Consider the following 22280-nt stretch of genomic DNA (forward strand, 5'->3'; position numbering starts at 1 on the left):
CCAGTCAGAGGCAACTGGCCTCGTTTGTGTTTCCTGTGGTGTGAACGAACATTGGCTAGCAGATAGCATCCACGTCAAAACAGAAGGATACTTTATTCATGTAGAATTGTTTATTCGTCTGCCATCTGCTTATCGGTATTTCACTCACCTTTTTATTATCCTTAGGAAGGGAAAATTTACAGCTGTTAGTCTGTCTGAGGATGCAGAACTGGCTTAGAGCAAGTGAAAAGATCCAAATGAGCCCATAGAAACCAAGAGGGGCTTGGATTTTTATATGTCAGACATCTCAAAACAGTTTCCATAGTGAATTGCTTTCAAATGTATTGTAACAGTGTCCAGAAATAGCAACATAGTTGGTGACCAATTGATCTATTCCTGGCATTGTATGAAGTTATACATCCTGTCTTCGTACGACGCAGGTTAATGTCAGTACCTCTGTGGGTTGCATATTCATACTTGGGCCTGTCTCTGAGTCAGCTGGCTGTGCTTTCAATCTCAGTGCCAGGGGCTTAAGTAAGCTGACACTGCAAGTTCCGCTCTGAAGAGCTGCTGCACAGTCAGAGTTATGAACTTTGGGAAGAGAAGTCAAACAGGAACTCTCTCTGCCTTCTGAAGTGTTTGTAAAATATCCCAAAATGTTGCTTTGAAGAGTTTGTCATTACCAATTAACTAGACTCTGAAAACTTGCACTCATTCTTCAACCACGCTTTTTTTAAATTGTGCACAAAGAAAACACATGGTCCCTGTCACCAAACTGTTCTAAAGTTTGAACAAAGAATTGCTAATTTTATACAGAAACTGGAGAGCTCGATACAGAAATTGACTATAGAAACCTCGTTCACTTCTGAATCTTGTTATTTGCATATTAAGAACCAATCAAAATACAAAATTTGGGTGTTTAAACCTGTGTTAAAGGTGAATAATACTTGATAACTGTTCAATAGTAGGTGTTGCCCTGGAGTCCTTTGTTTGCCTTCATCTTGTCTTGGTGACCTCTGTTCCTGGGCAAGGACAGAAATGCTGTGCAAAGAAGAGTCAGGCTTTCAAGGGCCATGTTCAGCCTGAATGTCTACACACTGTCAGCTTATAATATTGGCTTTTGCTTTGCTGAACTTCCACAAACAGAAAAGGCTGTACAATATGTCTGCGCTCTGTTCCGTTAGTACACCATTTTAACCCTTATCTTGCTGCCACTTCCATAAGTCCATCAGGTTTAGAGGAAAGATATTTTTGTTAAATGATGAGAAGATTGGAGTGGCGCTAACCATGGCTGTGGCATTATTAAAAATGGGACATAACTTTAAGGAGGGAAGTATAGAAAGGATGGCAGAGGTAAGTTTTATATAGCGTGCTGGATGCCCGAAACGCACTTCTGGGGTGGTGATAGTGGTAAATACATTAGGAACATTTAATTAACTCTTGGATAGGCACATTGATGAAAGAAGAATGGAGGGCTGTAAGGGAGGGAAAGGTTCGACTGGTTAAGTAGGTCAGCATAACACTGGGCCAAAGGTCCTGTATTGTGCTGACAGTTTTATGTTCGTAAAAGAGAGAAAAGGATAAATGGCTAATTGCAGGCTAGTTTAATTGTTCAGCAAATTATTGGAATGAGTTCTGAGTAATATTTATGAACTTCATTTTGAAAGACACTGTTTAATTAAGGAAAATCACCATATGTTTGTAATAGAAAGGTGAAGAATGACAAACAAAGGATTGTTCAGAACACTTGCTTATGGACTGCATGGATTTTAGTGAAGCTGTTCAACCACTTTCTCCATTCTACTGGATTAACTATCCTTTAATCAGCATTACCAGCAGAGCAACACACACAAAACGTTTGAGGAACCCAGTAGGTCAGGCAGCATCTATGGAAAAAAGTATACGGTCAATGTTTTGGGCCAAGACCTTTCATCAGGACTGACTTGAGTCATGATGAAGGGTCTCAACTTGAAACTGGATGACCTGCTGAGTTCCTCCGGCATTTTGTGTGTGTTGCTCTGGATTTCCAGCATCTGCAGAATCTCTCATGTTCTTGATTACCAACAGAGACTGTTGGGTTAATGCTGTATTGTTAAGAATTTGCTTGTACAAGTTGGCTGCTGTACTTCCTACCTCATTGTCTGTAAAGCAGCTTGGTTAATGAAAATGTAAAAGCACATTGGCACTTCGAGCAACTTAAATTTAATTTTACTCATTGCAGTCTTTAGAAATCCATCTCCAGGATTTCATCTTTAACTTCTAATTTCAGAACTTTTTAATGCTCTCTTATAAACGTTCTACTTTTAAAGTAAAAGCGTTTGAGGAAAACTGGTAAGTTGGTTTATTATTGCCACATCAATTGAGGTACAATAGAAACACTTTGTTTTGCATGCCGTCCACACAGATCATTTCATACATCAGTACATTGAGGTAGTACAAGGGAAAGCTTGCAGAACTGTGGAACGAAGTGTTAGTTACAGACTAAGTGGAGAATAGGCGAATAAGGTGCAAAGTCATAATAAGATAGGAGGTCCCTCTTTTTATATTACAGGAGCATTCAGAAGTCTTGTAACAGCAGGAGAGAAGCTGTTCTTGAGCTGTATCTTCTGCCAAATGGGAGGGAGAAAAAGAGAAAATGCGCAGGGTGGTTGGGGTCTTTGATTATGCTGGATGCTTTTCTGAGGCAGCAAGAGTGTAGACAGTCTATAGAGGAGTGGCAGATTTATTTGATGTGCTCAGCTGTGTCTGTAACTCTGCAGTTTCTTGTGGTCTCAGACATACCAGTTGCCATACTGTGCTGTGATGCATCTGGAAAATTGGTGAAGGCCAAAAGGCGCATGCCAAATTTCTTTAGCTTCCTGATGGGTGAGATGGATGAGGAGAATTGGAGAGTTCTCCACTCCAACTACTTTTAAAGCTGAAAACCTTTCTCAATTTCTTCCTCAAGATGCTGGAGGAACTCAGCAGCCCAGGCAGCATCTATGAAAAAGAGTATAGTCGACATTTCGGGCCGAGACCCTTCAGCAGGACTATTTTTCCAGACTTGCTGAAGGGTCTCAGCCCCAAATGTTGACTATACTTTTTTCCATAGATGCTGCCTGGCTTGCTGAGTTCCTCCAGCATTATGTGTGTGTTGCATGAATTTCTCGTTTGTTAATTTCTTCCTCGTTTTTTTTTTATGATGATCATAATTTGCATTGTTTTTTAAAAAAAAAATCTCACCAAGTAAACCAATCTCTTAGTATTAGTTTGGGATTATTTTTCTTTAAAATGATGGTTGCTAAGAAAATTGAAAGCAGATTCAGCAAGACTGTAACATTTTCTGAATTGTAGGATAAACCCAGGTATGTGGGGAAACGGATTGGGAAACTGCTGAAGGCAGGTGTGGTGTCTGCACTGGTGTGCATGACTAAGAGGGAGAGTCCAGCCCTGACTGATTCTTGTAAGGAGATGATTGCTCGGTGAGTATGATTAACAATTGTTGTTACGTAGATGTTTTCATATGGTGATATACATAGGGACATATTGATTATTTCATAGGCAGGCATGATTCACATTTGACCAAATGTAAGCTGTGAGTTATTTGATTAGTGTGACAGTATCATAAGTCTGCCTGAGCCACCACAGCAGGTGGGAGGGAACTTCCATTTTGATGAATTGCACTGGAATCACAGGAATCCTCTACAACAACCTACAGTGAACAGGTTATGAGCATTAATAGAGCTAGCATTTCCTGGAATGTTTCTCCTAGTGCTCTCATGTCCTCAGTACTTCAGGCGATGCTGCTGCTATGAGCTTAACTTCTGGAATATGGCTTCAATGCTGAATAAAAGTAAAAATTGTTCCTCTGACTGTGCAGCATTCCTTCAAACCATACTGAATTAGAATCGGATTTGTTTTCACTGATGTGCGTCGTAAAATTTGTTGTTTTGTGGCAGCAATACAGTGCAAGATATGAAAGTTACAAAACAAAGTAGTTAAAAAGAGGAATGATGAGGTAGTGTTCATGGATCAATCAGAAATCTGATGGCAGAGGGAAAGAAGCTGTCCCTACAATGGTGTGTGTGAATCTTGAGGCTCCTTTACCTCCTCTTTGATGGTAGTAGTGAGAAGAGGGCATGTCACTGATACTGAGACTCCCATCATGATGGATGCTGCTTTGTTGAGGCACCAACTTTTGAAGATATCCTTGAGGGATGGAAAGTTGTACCTATGATGGAGCTGGCAGTACATCTACAACCCTCTGCCCTCTCTTTTGATCCCAGGATACAGGTTCAGGGAGCAGTACTTGACCCAAGTCTTTGTGAATGTAAGGTGCAAGCTAATAGCAGTAAAAGCAGCGTTTACTAACTCACCTGGCCAGATTATTAATCAAAACAGTACAAACTAATATAAAACACAGGCAAACTAGTATAAATACACCGGGGCTGGTACTTTTGGCCTGATTAAGCAGCAGCCCCAGTTAGCTGAAGGGTGTTTATTAGGTGCATCAAAAATCAAACTTACAAAAATTAGTGAAAATAGTGAAAAGAAAATTGCCAATATTTAGAAAAGACATCTTCAAGAAAACACAATAACTCCATACTTACTCTTGTCCAGTTTGAACTCCTCACAGCCCCCATCTCTCTCCCCTACTGAGGGTGATGAACTCTTTACTGTTAAGCACTAGAACATACCATCTTTTAATTACCCACAAAGATTAGGTAGAATATGATCCACCCCTCAATGTAGTTACAATCATATTGAGAAATAAACAGAAATATTTACATGTCTCTACCTTAAATACAAACAATATACATATTTACACATCCCATTACTAAAGAAATGGTGTATTCCACTGTGTATGGAGGGAAAGTCACTATAAAGCCAACCCGAGCCCATCAGCTCTTTTTGGGGCCTATTATGAGCACACACTGGGGAAGACGAAGTGCTCACATTCTATGTAACAACAGCAGAATGACCAGGCAATGTCTGTTTGTGTGAATGCATGTATGTAAGGAGTGAGTTTACTGAATGTTCTCTGTCACAGTCTGTACTGTGGATTGAGAGTGGGAAGGTGGCGGTGAGAGGGGAATTGTGGCTGGGAAAAGGGGAAGGGAGAGGGGAGGAGCGGGATGCACCAGAGAAACATTCTATAATGATGAATAAACCAATTGTTTGGATTCAAAAACTCTTGCCTGGTGTTGTAGGGCTGAGAGCATCTGCACCTGTCTGCCACCTGTTCCACAGTTTCTGTTTCCACAAAAAAAAGATTTAAATCTGCCCTGCAGGATTGACAGTTTAATTGCCTTTCTGATTTTCAGAGTTTTCCTGGCTCTGGTGGAGGTTCCTGAGGATCGTGGAGTTGTGGTAGCTCAGGGAGGAGGGAAGGTGAGTCAGCACCAAACACTTCATCTTTACTTCGGTGTTCATTTTGACAGGGACAGTCGAGACAATGGTTAGAAGATGTCTGAGAATGTTTCCTCTTGTGTTTAGAAGCAATGCCACAAGGAACCCACAGTCCCACAGTCCTGGCATCTCTCTCCAATCATAGGTAAAGATGAAGATTAAGGATTTGTTTTATTTGTCACATGTACGTACATCAAAACATACAGTACAATGAAGTGCATTGTTTGTGTCAACGACCAACATGTTCCAACAATGTGCTGGTGCAGCCACAAACATCGCCACGCTCTCAGTGCTAACTACTAACCAACCTTAATCCGTACGTCTTTGGAATGTGGTTGGAAACCAGAGGACTTGGAGGAAGCCCAATTTGTCATGGGGAGAATGTACAAACTCCTTACAGACAGCAGTGGGAATTTAAATCACAATCTTCTGATCACGGGCACTGTACGGCCTTGTGCTACAGCTGGTAATGTATTGTAAGTCTGGCATCCCAGCAACTCTTCCTTTCACCAAGAGTTAGAGGGCCACAGGATGTCGTGGTAGCATAGTGGTTAGTATGACACTATTACTGCTCAGGGCATTCCAGAGTTCAGCGCTGATCTGTAAGGTGTCTCTGTACCTTCCTCTCCATGGAATGCATCGGTTTTCTCTGGGTTCTCTGGTTTCCTCCCATAGTATGAAGACTTACCTGGTAGCTTACTTGGTCATTGGAAATTGTCCTGTGTTTAGGTTAGGGTTAATTGGGTTTGTTGGGGGTCGCCAGGGTGACATGGCTCAAAGAACCAGAAGGGTCTATTTCATGCTGTATCACTAAATAAATAAGTAGTTTTCAATAAAAGGGATTGGGAATTAAATAGAAATTGTGGCATAGAATTGGTGTTTTTTATCCCAGTTGGTCCATGAAGTGTTTATGCTGCATAAAGGTATCTTCTCACCTCTGTTTCATGCTTTAAGTGTATCTTCCATTGCTTTCTCCTTCATGTGTTTATTGTGCTTTCACTTGAATCAAATTCTGTCAATTCCCTTCAAAGTCCAGGTTTCCCATGCTTCCCACAATAGGTAAATTGGACTGATTGAAGACTACCTGGTGTTTGCTGTTGTTGAGTTTTGATTCTTCTCATGTGGAAATTGCTCTTCAGAGGGATGGCTGTGCAGTGGCCAGTGTTAGATCTGCCTGTTACTGTGACTGTGTTGTTGGTTTTGTTCAAACTGACCTGAAAGTCGTCTTCCTCAATCCCACAGGCATTGCTCCCTCTGGCATCAGAAGGCACCGAGGTTGGTAAAACTAAGGCTGCCCAGGCACTGGCAAAGATCACAATCACCTCAAACCCAGAAATTGCTTTTCCTGGAGAGAGAGTAAGTGCAGAGGTTTTATCTGTTGTACTCCACTAGCTTCATGATAAGCTCACCTTTTCTCAACAAAATATTCCTCAGCACAGCCCCTTTAGTCCATGCCAAACTATTAATCTGCCATTAACCTGCACGGGGATCATACCCCTCCCATCTATGTACCTATCCATATTTTGCTTAAACGTTGAAATTGAACCCACATCCGCCACTTCTGCTGGCAGCTTGTTTCATACTCTCACCACCAGAGTGAAGAAGTTTTCTCTTAAACATTTCATCTTCCACCCTTAACCTGTCATCTCTAGTTCTACTATCACCCAACCTCAGTGGAAAAATACTGGTTTTACTGTATCTGTATTCAGCAGTAATTTTAATTTCATGTTAAATGGATGTGCCCTTGGGGTTTCCCTGCCAGAACTGGATTTTGTAGGGTCATGTAATCGGTGGAAACGTACATAATTCACATCAACATTGAGTTGCGGTTCACTTTAAGTGGCTAGTCTAACGTGATGACATATTATGTGAAGCTCTGTTACTGTGCTTTTTGTGTTACTGTTTATCTTAAATGTAAAAATCCTTACGCTGTTTTATTTGCGAAAATCTACGTTGGTGACCCTGATGCTCTAGGACAATTCTACAGTTATTGAACATGTTAGCCAATGCAGTCGCTTTGAAACTGCTGGAGTTTTGGAAGCAAAATGCTGTCGTTTGATTTGTAAAAGCTGAGGCCCAGTTTGCGCTGTTAGATGTTACTGCCAACAACACCAAATTTTTCTTTATGGTTGTGTCACTCAGCAACTCCACAGCTGTGATAATGGTGAGTCTACTAGAACACCTGTCTGAACACAATAGATACCTGATAGATTGCTGAAAATTCACCTTTTATAGACTTCTGGACTACCAGAGTCTGAACTCCTGCCTCAGCAAGTACCTTGACCCATTGCAATTTGCCTATAACCACAATAGGTTAATGCCAGACGCAATCTCAATGGCTTTCCACATGGCTTTAGACTACCTGGACAACACAAACACCTATGTCAAGATGTTGTACATCGACTATAGCTCAGCATTTAATATCATCATTTCCACAATCCTGATTGAGAAGTTACAGAACCTGGGCCTCTGTATCTCCCTCTGCAATTGGATCTTTGACTTCCTAACCAGAAGACCACAATCCATGTGGACTGGTGATAACATCTCCTCCTCGCTGAAGATCAACATAGGTGCACCTTAGGGGTGTTTGCTTAGTCCACTGCTCTACTCTCTATATAAACATGACTGTGTAGCTAGGCATAGCTCAAATACCATCTACAAATTTGCTGACGATACAACCAATGTTGGTAGAATCTCAGGTGGTGACGAGAGGGCGTACAGGAATGAGATATGCCAACTAGTGGAGTGGTGCCACAGCAACAACCTGGCACTCAACGTCAGTAAGATGAAAGAGCTGACTGTGGACTTCAGGAAAGATAAGATGAAGAAGCACATAACATAAGGAAGTACAGCACGTTTGACATGAGCTTTTTGGTCTCTATCTGACTGTCTGCCATTTTTGTTTTCTTGTGGAATGTTGCCATTTCACAGCGTTCGTTAACCACAAACCCTTTGTGCATGCGATGGCCAAAATTACAGCAAGTGCCACCTGGCCAACATATCAGACTTCAGAACTGATAATGCCACAGCTGATTGTCTGTCATGTCTAGCTGTTGAGGCCATACACCGTAGGGTTGACTATGCTGGCATGGCAGCCAACCAAGCTACTGCCCAGGCTTACCGAACAGCAGTCATGGGCCTGAGTTTGGGGAAGCTGGGGGTCTCTCTCCTGCATGATGGTTTAACCGGTCACCCTCACCCCATAGTGTCAGCAAACTGGAGGCAGACTGTTTTTGACTCCTTACACAGCCTCTTTCATCCAGGCCGGAAGCCTCACAGAAACTGGTTGCAGTAAAGTTTTTGTGGCACGGCCTTTGAAAGGCCCAGGTGGCCAGAGGTCATCCCTCTAGCATTGACGAAGGCCACGCATGTGGCTCGGGCGTTCAGCAGCAGCTGAGTTTCTTGGTTTGGCAACCCCTCTGATATTTCCCTTGACCACAATCCCCAAATAATTTCTGACCTCTAGGCAGCTCTGGCCCAGACTTTGGAGTTATCACACCATGGCATGTCACCCGCAGACCAATAATCCGTGTGAGCGGTTTCACTGCTTCTTAAAGGCTGCACTTGAGAGCTTCCCTGACTGATGAGTGTTGGCATGATCATCTCCCATGGGTCCTACTGGGGCTCAGAACAGCTCCAAAAGAGGACTTGCAGTTGTCCGCTGAGTTGGTATATGGGCAGCTGTTACGAGTGCCAGTTGATTTTATTTCTGACGCCATGACCGTCTGGTTGGCCTGTCAACACATTCCACCATCCTCAGGAAATCCAATTCCTTTGCACCTATTGCTACCTCCCATCATGGCGTACAGCACCCTTGGGTTCCTGTTGATCTACGTTCTGCCTTGTTTGCTTTCTTCCGCCATCATACACACGAACATCCCCTCAGGCCATCATATGATGGCCCATTCAATGTTTTGGAATGGACAGAAAAGACTTCTATCATAGGTAAACCCGAATGTATTTCGATAGATCGCCTTAGATTAGCCCACCAAGATATGGAGGATTCTGCTACCTGGAAGCCCACGGGTATTGCCACACATTCTGGTGCCAACATAGCATGGCCACGCTGGGCTGAACAATGCAGTACACAACAAGTGACACAACAACAGCAAAACAAGCCCCTTTCCTCCCACCCACCAACACCCATACACAGTCCTTTAATCCCAGAAAAGGCCATCTTCATCCTCCGGCAGAATGGACTCTCCTCTATCTGCACACCATAAAGTCTCAGTAAAGTTAATTTGTATGTCCTTTGGTGAAATTTCTTCAACACCAAACCGTGCAAGACAGGTGTTGTCACACTGGTGTGAAAGAAGGTACTCATTATTAAGATCAGGTTGAGGCATTGGAAATGGATCCAAACTAAACACTATAGACTAAGCAGATGCTGGAAATCCAGAGAAACATACACAAAATGCTAGAGGAAGCCACCATCTATGGTGGGGAATAAACAGTCAATGTTTTGGGCAGACACCCTTCAACAGAATTGAAAAGGCAGAAGCCAGAATAAGGTGGGAGAGAGGAAGATGTTTAAGCTGGCAGGTGATGGATGGTAAAAACAGAATTTGATAGGAAAGGACAGTGGACGATGGGAGAATGGGAAGGAGGAGTGACACCAGAGGAAAGTGATGTACAGGTGTGTTGAAGAAAAGGGGTAAGAGGGGGAGCCAGAATATATTGAAGGGAAAAAGAAAGAATGAGGGAGAAATCGATGTTTATTTATGTTGTCAGGGTAGGTTGGAGGTTACTCACATGGAATATTAGGTGTTGCTCCCCCATTCTGAGAAATGCTTCATCATGGCAGTAGAGGAAGCCATGGACTGCATGTTGGAATGGAAAGTAAGAATTAAAATGGGTGATAATTGGGAAACCCACCTGTTGTGCAGCAGAGTGAATGTGCTTGTTGAAGTGGACACCAATCTGCATCAGGCCTTACCAATGTAGAGGAGGCCACATCTGGGGCACCAATATAGTAGGTGACCATAATTGACTCATAGGGGAAGTGTCACCTCACTTGGAAGGACTGTTTGGGCCCTTGAAAGATGGGGATGAAGGGGCAGGTGTTGCAATTGTCAGGAGAGATTTAACACTCTTCCTTCACCCTTTGCTTTCCCAGGTTTATGAGGTAATCCGACCTCTGATCAACCTCCTGCACCTTGATCGTACTGGACTGCAGAACTTTGAGTCCCTGATGGCATTAACCAATTTGGCTGGACTCAGTGAGAGGCTGCGGTAAGTGGCTGGGCAGAGGTGAGATTGAGGGATTGTTCCAGTAACCCAGTGAATAAACACATCCCTTCATTGTGGATAAATCTGAATCTTTATTATCTTACTCTTATAGCTGTTCCTATAATCATAATCCTTTAGGTTAAAATGTTTCTTCAAATGGACTAAATGTCTGAATTCCTAAGATTGCAGTGTTCTCTTTAGCAACAAAAATCTCCTTTACAAGGCGCGCTGTAGCAGGAAAGTAGCATCTATTATCAAGGAGCTCAGACATCCAGGCCTTCCTCTCTTCTCGCTGCTGTAAACTGGTAGGAGGTGTAGGAGCTCACGGCCCACACCACTAGGTTCAGGAACAGTTATTATCCCTCAACCATCAGGCTCTTGGACTAAAGGGGAAAACTTCACTCAACCAACACTGAACTGATTCTACAACCTATCAACTCACTTCTAAGGACTCTACAACATTGATATTTATTGTTTTTTTTTTTCTTTTTTTAAATTTGCACATTGGTTCTTTGCGTGACACTTGTGTGTGTTTTTTCATTGATTCTGATGTGTTTTGTTCTATTTACAATGAATGTCCGCAAGAGAATGAATGTCTGGGTAGTTTATGGTAGTATATTTGTACCTTGATAATAAATATACTTTGAACATTGAACAGACCAATTGGTCATTGTACTTTATGATTCTTCCGGTTGAATTATTTCTGCCAGATGGCTGTGGAGTCTAAGTGAGTTTGTGCAGACTGAAGTGGCTTGAATACATTTACTTCAGACTGGTGTCATGTTTAACCCAGCGTGGAATTTTCTGATTGCAAATCTGTGCCCTTACTGACCACACAGTAACAATATCAAGCTACTCTTGTCTCAACTGCTGCATAAAGCTCCCATCTCCACTACTTCAACTCGACTGCCACAGAGAGCCCTCATCTCCACCACCCTGACTGCTGCAGGGAGCCCTCATCTCCACCACCCTGACTGCTGCAGGGAGCCCTCATCAACACCACCCTGACTGCTGCAAGGAGCCCTCATCAACACCACCCTGACTGCTGCAGGGAGCCCTCATCACCACCACCCTGACTGCTGCAGGGAGCCCTCATCAACACCACCCTGACTGCTGCAGGGAGCCCTCATCAACACCACCCTGACTGCTGCAGGGAGCCCTCATCAACACCACCCTGACTGCTGCAAGGAGCCCTCATCACCACCACCCTGACTGCCACAGAGAGCCCTCATCTCCACCACCCTGACTGCTGCAGGGAGCCCTCATCAACACCACCCTGACTGCTGCAGGGAGCCCTCATCAACACCACCCTGACTGCTGCAGGGAGCCCTCATCAACACCACCCTGACTGCTGCAGGGAGCCCTCATCTCCACCACCCTGACTGCTGCAAGGAGCCCTCATCACCACCACCCTGACTGCTGCAGGGAGCCCTCATCACCACCACCCTGACTGCTGCAGGGAGCCCTCATCACCACCACCCTGACTGCCACAGAGAGCCCTCATCTCCACCACCCTGACTGCTGCAAGGAGCCCTCATCTCCACCACCCTGACTGCCACAGAGAGCCCTCATCTCCACCACCCTGACTGCTGCAGGGAGCCCTCATCTCCACCACCCTGACTGCCACAGAGAGCCCTCATCACCACCACCCTGACTGCTGCAGGGAGCCCTCATCACCACCACCCTGACTGCTGCAGGGAGCCCTCATCTCCACCACCCTGACTGCTGCAGGGAGCCCTCATCACCACCACCCTGACTGCTGCAGGGAGCCCTCATCACCACCACCCTGACTGCTGCAGGGAGCCCTCATCTCCACAGTCTCAACTCATTGCCACAAGGAGCCTTCATCTCCACCACCCTGACTGCTGCAAGGAGCCCTCATCTCCACCACCCTGACTGCTGCAGGGAGCCCTCATCACCACCACCCTGACTGCTGCAAGGAGCCCTCATCACCACCACCCTGACTGCTGCAGGGAGCCCTCATCACCACCACCCTGACTGCTGCAGGGAGCCCTCATCACCACCACCCTGACTGCTGCAGGGAGCCTTCATCTCCACCACCCTGACTGCTGCAGGGAGCCCTCATCACCACCACCCTGACTGCTGCAGGGAGCCTTCATCTCCACCACCCTGACTGCTGCAGGGAGCCTTCATCTCCACCACCCTGACTGCTGCAGGGAGCCTTCATCTCCACCACCCTGACTGCTGCAGGGAGCCCTCATCACCACCACCCTGACTGCTGCAGGGAGCCTTCATCTCCACCACCCTGACTGCTGCAGGGAGCCCTCATCACCACCACCCTGACTGCTGCAGGGAGCCTTCATCTCCACCACCCTGACTGCTGCAGGGAGCCTTCATCTCCACCACCCTGACTGCTGCAAGGAGCCCTCATCTCCACCACCCTGACTGCTGCAAGGAGCCCTCATCACCACCACCCTGACTGCTGCAGGGAGCCCTCATCACCACCACCCTGACTGCTGCAGGGAGCCCTCATCTCCACCACCCTGACTGCTGCAGGGAGCCCTCATCTCCACCACCCTGACTTGACTGCCGCAGGGAGCCTCCGTCTGTTTATTAGGCTCCAGGCTGTGTTGTTGCAACTAACTGCTGACTTTTAAAAAAAATTGCTTCTTGTTTTCTGATTCAGCGGCAAGTAGTATCTACAATCAAATGAGGCACTGTGCATGTGTTAAAGACCATAAGACATAGGAGTCTGCTCTGCAGTTATATAAAGAATAAAATACAGAAAGAACAAAAAAAAGTAGTAAAAAAGGCAAAATAATACTTAACAGGCAATCATGAAGCCATGCTATCCAATATACTGACAGAGAGACCCACAAGTGTTGACAACAGCTTTTCCAGTCTCTCTCTCTGTCCCTCCCTCTCAATGGCCTTGTCTCTATCTCCAGCTAAGAGACGATTGTCCTGGCACTAAGAAATTGCCCTTCTTTTTAAAACCCTTCAAGATCCTTTATCAGTTTCTCAGGGAAAAATGTGTTTTCCACCATGATCTATTCTCAAGGCTGTAGAATGCTACTCGCACAAAGTTCTCAAAACATTGCTCTGGACAGGTCCCCTTGTACTTCCTCAAAACATTCCCAGATCCCAGATGAACACCATTTTAGCATGTACCAAAGAGGAATCAAATTTAACTCTTTATTTACACTGACATCCTTTACTGTGTAAGTGGAAGCTGTTGTAACCGTAAACTTCATCACATTCCGTAGCTTTTCCCACCTTGGCCCAACTCCAGGACTAAATGGGTCTCTACTACTCACTCCAAAGCATGCTGGTTCATCTTCTGAGATTTTCCAATTGGATAATGGAACTTACTATGTTCTGATTTAGGTGCGAGTACTTTCATTTGCTGAAGGCTGATTTATCTCTTATGTTTTTAGCGAGAAGATAATTAAGGAAAAAGCAGTTCCAATGATTGAGAGCTACATGTTTGAAGATCACGAGATGATAAGATTGGCAGCTACGGAGTGCATGTGTAACATGGTCTTAAGTGAAAAGGTGTGTTATTGCTGGATACTGTCGTTTTTTTGCTGTATTTGTCCCATTTTGAGGGTAAGTGGCCCATCATAGAACATTACAGCACAGTACAGGCCCTTCAGCTAACGATGTTGTACCAACCTTTTACTTAGTTTTTTAGCGGAGTAGCCCTTCTGGCCCTTTGAACGATGCTGCCCCAGCAACCCCAATTAACCCTAACCTGCTCCAAGATAAATCTAACCCCTCCCACATGGCCCTCCATTTTGTCTATTATCCACAGGCCAATTAAGAGTCTCTTAAATGTCCCCAGTGTATCTGCCTCTACCACTGCCCCTGGTAGAGTGTTCCATGCACCCGCCAATCAGTTTAAAAAAAACTCCCTCCTCAGACATCTCTACATTTTCCTCCAGTCACCTTAAAATTATGCCCCGTCGTATTAGTGCAGCATGGAATTTGGTGATGTGGAAGCCCTAGATACTGTCCCCACTGTGTGCTGACTTGGTGATCTCCAGGAGGTGCAGCTGGGACAACTGGCCTGTCCAGTGTCCCTGAATGAAAGTAGAGGGAGGGCTGGGGATTCTAGAAAACAGTAGTGTCACAGAGCTTGCTGAAACAATAAGAACTGACCTGAGTTGTATGAATAGTTTAATCCAAAATTAGCCCACAAGCACAGAAAGAGAATTCTGGACATACGCAGTTGGTCAAACAGCATCTGTGGACAGAGAAACAGATAAGTTTTATGACCCTTTATCAGAACTAGAAATATCATCACACAATCAGTTTCTCTCTCTACCCAGTATCTCTGGTATTTTCTGGGTTTCTTTTGTTTGTTTCAGATTTCCAGCTGCTGTAGTTTTTTGAACAGTCAACGTTTCGGACTGAGACCCTTCATCAGGACTGGAAAGAAAGGGGAAGAGGTCAGAATAAGAAGCATGGGGAGAGGGGAAGGAGTACAAGCTGGCAGGAAATAGGTGAGACCAGGTGACAGTGAAGGTGGGTGGTAAGGAAGAGGTTGAAGAAGAAGCTGAGAGTGGATAGGTGGAAGAAGGGCTGAAGAAGGAATCTGATAGGAGAGGAGTGGACCATGGGAAAAAGGGAAGGAGGAGGGGCATCAGAGGTAGGCAATAGGCAGGTGGGGAGAAGGGGGAGAGGGTCACCTGGTCTCACCTATTACCTGCCAGCTTGTTCTCCTCCCCCTCCTCATCACCTTCTTATTCTAATTTTCTTATCCCCCTTACTTTCCAGGGTTTTGGCCTGAAATGTTGACTGTTTATTCTCCTCCATAGATGCTGCTTGACCTCCAGCATTGTGTTGGTGTGGCTCTGAATTTCCAGCATCTGCAGAATTCCTTTAAGTTTTTAAGCTGCGTGTATTTTTGCTTTTTAGTAATTAACTGAAGGTCTGTGGATTAGATTTTATTGGGAAAAGAATGTTGCTTTGCAGCTGGCTGAGTGTTTTATTTTTCTGTTTGCATGCTGTTCCAGGTGCAGGAGCTGTTCCTGGTGGAGGGCTCAGATCGGCTGAAGCTTTTAGTGCTGTACAGTGGTGAAGAGGATGAGAAACTGAGATGTGCAGCTGCAGGGGCTTTGGCTTTCCTGACGTCACTACAGCCAAAACTCTGCACCAAGATGACACAGGTGGTGAGTGTCTGTACACATCTTGCCTCTTCACTGGACCACACTCCAGGCTTAATCCTGAACTTTTGCTTTCTCATTCCCAGCTTCCTTCTCCGTGAAGAGGGTACTTTAACCAATTGTAATGCTGGAATTGTTATGGCATAGAAGGAGTCTATTCTGCCCAACGAGTACAAGATAGCTGTATTAGAATAATCTATACAATCCCACTCACCTGTTCTTGCATGTGTCTATCCATTTCTGTTTTAAATCTCTGTTGACTCTGCTTCCATCTTCCCCAATGGTAAAGATCCAGATCATAACCTCACTGATTTAAAAATAATTTCTCATCTTCCCTTTGTACAGTACTGTGCAAAAGTCTTGGGCACCAGAGATTTTTCCTATGGTTTCTGATGGTATGGCTTCCACAGAGCCTGATCTCACTGATCCCAACATCATCAAGGCTGTCTGGGATTACCTGGAGAGACAGAAGCAAGCTAGATAGATTCAAAGTACATTTATTATCAAAGTCTGTATAAATTATACAACCTTGAGATTCCTCTGCTTACAGGCAGCCACAAAGCAAGAAATCCAAAAAAGACTAACACCTAATGTGCAGAGAAAGAGAAAAGAAACAAAAAAGTCATGCAAACAATAAAAGCAAGCAACAGCATTCCAAACCAAGTTGTGTCCATAGACCTGCAGCAGCCGGAATAGGTCCGTAGCCTGAGCCTCAGTTCATCACACAGTGGAGCAATTCGCCACACAGAGCTCACAGGCACGAAGCATTTAGTAGCTGGAGCAGTCTCAATCCTCAGTGCCATAAAAAGAGGAGTAAATGTCATGAAGAGTGAGAGGAATCAGCCCAACCCATGCCTTCAGTCTCAACACCCTAGTTTTTCAGTCTATCTGTGCCAGCATTTAACTTGTCCAAACACTGGGTCATGCCCCACATTAGGAGCCAGGTCCTGCCACAACGATACATTCAGGGCCTGTACCCCACTGTCCAGCCCGAGGCCTTTCTCGACCTTTCCAAATCGGCTCAGCACATAGATCAATCCGACCTCTCTCCCGGTTTTGGTGGATGGACACCAAAACTCTTCTGCCCCAACTCCTCTCCAATTCATTCACTCTAACTCCAACTCTGACTCCGTCTCCATCTCGACCATGTCTCAAACCTCGCTTCGACCGCTTCTCCTTGAATGTACCATGCTCCAACTTTGCATCGCATCTGCATAGCTCGATCATTGAATCAGCCCTGCCTTCACTTGCCTCTTTATTGTTTTTGGTGATATTCTACCACAGTTTACCACAGAAAGAGTGTTATTAATAAAGTGCTAAGTCATATTTCTTGCCTTTTGAACCACCAGCCAAAGTCTGCAGAAGAACTCTGGTAAGTTCTCCAAGATGATTGGAACAACTTACCAGCTGATTTTCTTGTAAAACTACACAACAGTGTACCTAAGAGAATTGATGCAGTTTTAAAGGCAAACGGTGGTCATATCAATTATTGATTTGATTTAGTGTTTTACTCTTTACTGCTGTTTAGAGTTTTTTTATATTTAGAAACTTAATTTCATTATTTTTGAAAGCATCTTCAGTTTACAGAATTTTTTACATGTGCGTAAGACTTTTGCATAGTACTCAATATTTTCCTTGTGAATTGAAATCTGTGTCCCTGAACCTTGAGAACTATTTGCAAATAGCATCAGGTTCTTTCTTTTTTTGAAGCACAGTATATCAGATACACATACCTCCCAACTGATCTAGCCACACTGTGACTCCACATCCACTCTCGCGATCCAGTGGCTCTTTGGAAATCAAGAATAAGGCGGAAAACTTGGTGGTCACAGCCTTTTTATTAAGTTTTATAAGAACAAAAAAAGGAAGACAAAGAAAAAGAAGTTATAGTTGTCTCATAATCAGACTAGAGTTAACAAGATTCCAGTGACAATAGTTAACCTGTAAAATTGGGCACCACTGTAATGTAGTGGTTAGCATGACACTATTAGAGCCCAGGCATTCTAGAGTTAAGAGTTCAACTCCAATGTCATCTGTAAGGAGCTTGTTCGTTCTCCCCGTGAACGCATGGGTCCTCTGGGTGCTCCGGTTTCCTCCCATAGTCCAAAGATGTGCCAGTTAGTAGGTTAATTGGCTGTTGCCGATTGTCTTGTGATTAGGCTAGGATTAATCAGTGGGTTACTTGCAGCGCAGCTCTTTGGGCCAGAAGGGCCTATTCCCCACTGTATCTCTAAATAAATAGATTGCTTCAAGTGGTATGTCACCTGCTGCAGGAAAACTGAAAAGCTTCCAGAAAATACAGAATCAGCTAAACAATTATTAGAAAATTTACTGAACAATTACACAGATGTAGATGATTATATAAAAATTATAAGTGAGCATAGAAAAATTAAATACAAGGAAAATACTAAAAAAAAAGCAAGTCTACACCATTATCCAAGAAAACCAATCAAACTTGAATGGCTATGAGGGACAATAAATGATAAACAACAGCTCTGCTACTGAATGGATCATTTAAAAAAAAAACTTAAACACATAGAAAATCCTCTATGAAAAGAAGTAAAGAGATTCGGATCTGATGCAGGCAAATGGGATTAATATAGTTAGGCATCACTGTCAGCATGGATGAGTTAGGCCGAATGGCCTGTTATGTGCTGACTATCCTGAACTAAAGTGGAGACCTGTCGAGTTAGCTTCCTACTGGTAAATCTGTGAGGATTAAACCCTGTCTTTGTGTTCCTGTTTCTTCTGTGCTTGTAGTATCTTATCTGCTGAGTAAGTTGTAAAATCCCTTCATTTCCTGGAGAAGCCACAGGGCAGGGCACCCTGTGATTAAGGGCTTTAAATTTAAAAGGAAACCCAGGGTCTGTACAGTGCTGCCTCTGGACAGGCAGTGGGGCTGAGCTGCCAACTTTTGAAGATCTGAAATGGGATGGAAAGCTGCAGTTTATATATAAAACACTAGATTCCTGACAGTTAATGCACAGCGATCTATTTGTTAATGGAACACAAAACATGGAGGTTATACATTAATCCCCAGCTGGATCAGTGTTTAACTCTGGAAGGTTTTAAGGTTCAAAGGTTTGTTTATTATTCAAGCATGTATCCATATTAAACTCTGAAATGTATTCTCCAGAGAGCCATGAAACAAAGAAAGAGCACGAAAATCGTTCAGAGAGGGACATCAAAATCACCCCCCCCCATAGAAAAAAGTACAGCATCCCAATCATCAATCCACCAAAAACCCCCTCCTCACAAAACAGAACAGGAACATCAACCCTCCCCCCCCAAAAAAAAACAACTCCAGAACACAGCAGAACATCAATCCTTGCACAACAAAACAGAAAAGGAACGGGTGATTTAACAAAAAACACAGAATATAAAAACCGTAAGTCTGGAAAAAGTCCCCAGTTGATAAACGCAGACGACAATACTGACTTATGATATCACTGACTTAGGATGAAGTTGTTGATGACATTTACTGGAATGGTACCAAGATGAGCTTCTTCAGTTGCAGATAAATAGGAGAAGCATTTAACAATCTGCTTGGAGTGGAGAGTCACCAGAAATGTCATGAAAGTTTAAATCAAAAATGAGCAATGCACAATTTTCTGGTGGAAATCAGTGGGTCAAGCGTTACTGGTGAGGAAAAATAAGTTGTTGCTGTTTTGGGTTGAAACCCCATATCAGGACTGAGTGGAGAGGGGAGATGAGCAGTACAGTGAGGAGAAGGGGAGTGGTGGGAAAGGACTCTGAGGTGATTGGTGGACTGAGGAAAGTAGGTAGTGCTAGGAGGGATTGGAATTGGAAAACTGTGGCAGGTAAGTGATAGATGCAGACAAAGAGAGAGGAAAAGGTGGTGGGGGGGAACTACCAAAAGAAATTACTGTTTCTGGTGATACACCAACAGTGGGCAGTCACAAAGCAAGGGGGTGGCCATTCTGAACAGAGATGAAAAGAAGTCTCTTCACCCACAAATTTCCTTTTAGATTCTCTGCCCAGGAGAACTAGGGAGACTGTTACTAATGGATATGACTAGTACAGGAAAGTGGTGCTGTTGAAAACAATCAACCATGAACTTATGAGATGGCAGAGTTGGCCATTCTGTTGTGAAGGTCTTGCATAGGCTTGCAGATGGTGAATGGTCCTTGCCAAACAGCAAATGTCTACTTGGACTCAGCAAAGCCCAGGTGAGAAGTAACTGGCAGCATTCTGTTTACACTCAAAGGATGTAGAAGCTTTAGAGAGGGTGCAGAGCAAATTTACCAGGATGCTGCCTGGATTAGACAGATGTCTTGTGAGAATAGGTTTAGCAAGCTCAGGCTTTTCTCTTTGGCGTGGAGGAGGATGAGAGATAGATAGACAGGACAACCAAGGACTTCGTCCAGGTGGCAGTGGCTAATATGAGAGGGTATAATGAGGAGGAAGGTATAGGTGGGAGGTCTCAGGAGGTAGGTGGGTGCATGGAACACACTGCCAGCGATGGTGGTAGAGACAGAAACGTTAGGGATATTGAAAAGACTCTTAGACAGGCACATGGATGATAGAAGAATGGAGGGCTCTGTGGAGTGAGGGGCTGGATTGATCGTAGAGTAGGTTACAAGGTTGGCACAACATCTGTACCTCTCCTCTGTGATGAAATGCAGTGCATTTGTTAATTACGTGTTGTTCCTCTTCACCCTCCAGACAAGCCACTGGATGGAGATTCTGCAGGCGCTAGTGCTGAGCCCTAATGTTGACTTGCAACACCGGGGAGTCGTCATCACATTCAACCTGATGAACGCTGAACAGGAGCTGGCCACCCTGCTGATGGAGTCGGAGATGATGGAAATCCTGTCGGCCCTGGCCAGGGATGATGATGAGAAGAAATCCAAAGTGTGTGGGGTTGCCAAAGACTGTCTTGACCGAGCAGTAGAGTACGGACTTATTAAACCTAGCGTGGAGGGGAAGAGCCCGTAGTGGAGGCAAATGCAGGACATTCCAGGGATATATGACCTATTTCCCAAATCACTGCTATTCACTATAACCCAATGAGCTTTGGTGCCTCACATCATGTTTCTGTTGATAACAGAGTACCGAATATTAGCCATTGCAATTGGGGTATTAATGCCAGCAATGTGGCTAAGCCTTAAGACACTTCCCACTGTAAGGTTTTGCAAGATTTTCCTGTAGCGTCACTGAAACACAGTTTGCTCTCCCCATGGGCACAGTGGGCTTTTTGAGTTCTGGTTTTGGCGTGATGTTTGGCAGCCTTCTCCCCTTTGTGGTTCACCTGTACATAGTATTGATCATTTCTCTGTCATCTCCTTTGAAAGACAAAGAGAAAAGCCCAGAGAAAATTGGGAGAAAGTTCCTCTTGGATAATTGGCAGTCCAAGAGATCTCCTTCTAGTCAAGGATCTCCGGGTTCCTCCGTAAGGTGGATCGTCAGCCCCCACCTGCACCAGAGGTTTCCTCTCCATCAGGGGTTCCCAGCTTGGGGTTCACAGATCTTTTGCTGAATAGCAGGTGTCCATTGTATGAGAAAAGTTGGGAAGCCCTGCTCTACATGAAGAACCATGTCCAGTTTAGCATAGTTTTAATAATGTTTGCTTGTTTACAACCTGCATTAATCTGATTACTATATGGCCTGATTATATATAACCAGGCGAGCTGAAAGCACTCTGGTAACTGACTTTTAACACACAAAAATCTGATAATGAGGATAAAATGATTCACTTATTAAACAACTTAATAGAAAACATTAGACAACCATACACAATGATTGAAGATCCTTAGAAACATAATATACTGTATGTGGAACAAACAAAACAATACCTTCAGGAAAACCAACAAAATATAGGCAATAATAGCCAAGAACAAAAATATTCCCAGAGGGACCATGTTGCTAGATTTTAGGACGTTTATGACACATTTAGTTTACGGGTGTATAAAATATACCCAAATAAAATAAAACATTTGCTTTCCACCCATCAGTTTGAATGGGAATATTAATAATGTTAGTTGGTTGCAGAGAACTTTGTGCTGGAAATATGACATGAAGAAAATTTGACTGTTAAGGTTTTGAACAATCCAATTCATAGTGCAGACAGTGAGCAGGAGATGTAGATTCAGGTTTAATTGATATCCAGACATACAGTGAAATGCAGCATTTGCATTAACAATCAGCATTCCCATGGCTATACTGGAAGCAACCAGCAAGTGTTGCCACACATTCTGATGCCAACACTAACAGAACTGTAAAGGGATTTGCTGCTAAGGCTGGGAAGAGTATCCGTGGAGCAACCCTAAACCTAATGCCCACTTGAAGCCACTGATGTGAAATGAAATTATTGTCCACATGTTAAATAATCTTATTGCCCAAACAACTTATTACTCATTTTAGGTAGGCATTTGTCCTCCAGAGGCTGAGTGTTTTTACTCATATGGAGTTTAAAAAGACCCATTTCATCTTTCTGGTGTGAGTGATATGGGTTGGACTTTATACAAAAAAAGTATTTGAAGATCACATCGGATTAATTACCACCTTCTTCAGATAATAAAAGAAAAAAGATCA

The 22280-nt window shown here is 43.9% G+C and overlaps 1 protein-coding gene and 1 long non-coding RNA gene across 2 annotated transcripts in view; one reads left to right on the plus strand and one right to left on the minus strand.

Moving 5' to 3' along the window:
* LOC132378768 (protein unc-45 homolog A-like) overlaps positions 1–22264 on the plus strand; it is a 44841-nt gene extending 22577 nt beyond the window's left edge. The window contains exons 14-20 of the mRNA XM_059945917.1: positions 3313–3440; positions 5283–5349; positions 6610–6723; positions 10484–10599; positions 13995–14112; positions 15576–15731; positions 20412–22264. Coding sequence (XP_059801900.1) covers positions 3313–3440; positions 5283–5349; positions 6610–6723; positions 10484–10599; positions 13995–14112; positions 15576–15731; positions 20412–20684 — 972 coding nt within the window. The 3' untranslated portion in view covers positions 20685–22264. The remainder of the gene's footprint in view (positions 1–3312; positions 3441–5282; positions 5350–6609; positions 6724–10483; positions 10600–13994; positions 14113–15575; positions 15732–20411) is intronic.
* On the minus strand, positions 14719–16177 carry LOC132378772 (uncharacterized). The gene is made up of 2 exons (XR_009507175.1): positions 15940–16177; positions 14719–14803 (listed from the first exon to the last, which is right to left on the minus strand). It is a non-coding gene; the product is annotated as an uncharacterized LOC132378772 (long non-coding RNA).
* Positions 22265–22280: the final 16 nt, after the last annotated feature.

This window comes from Hypanus sabinus, chromosome 21, assembly GCF_030144855.1.
Source record: "Hypanus sabinus isolate sHypSab1 chromosome 21, sHypSab1.hap1, whole genome shotgun sequence".
Taxonomy (NCBI): Eukaryota; Metazoa; Chordata; class Chondrichthyes; order Myliobatiformes; family Dasyatidae; genus Hypanus; species Hypanus sabinus.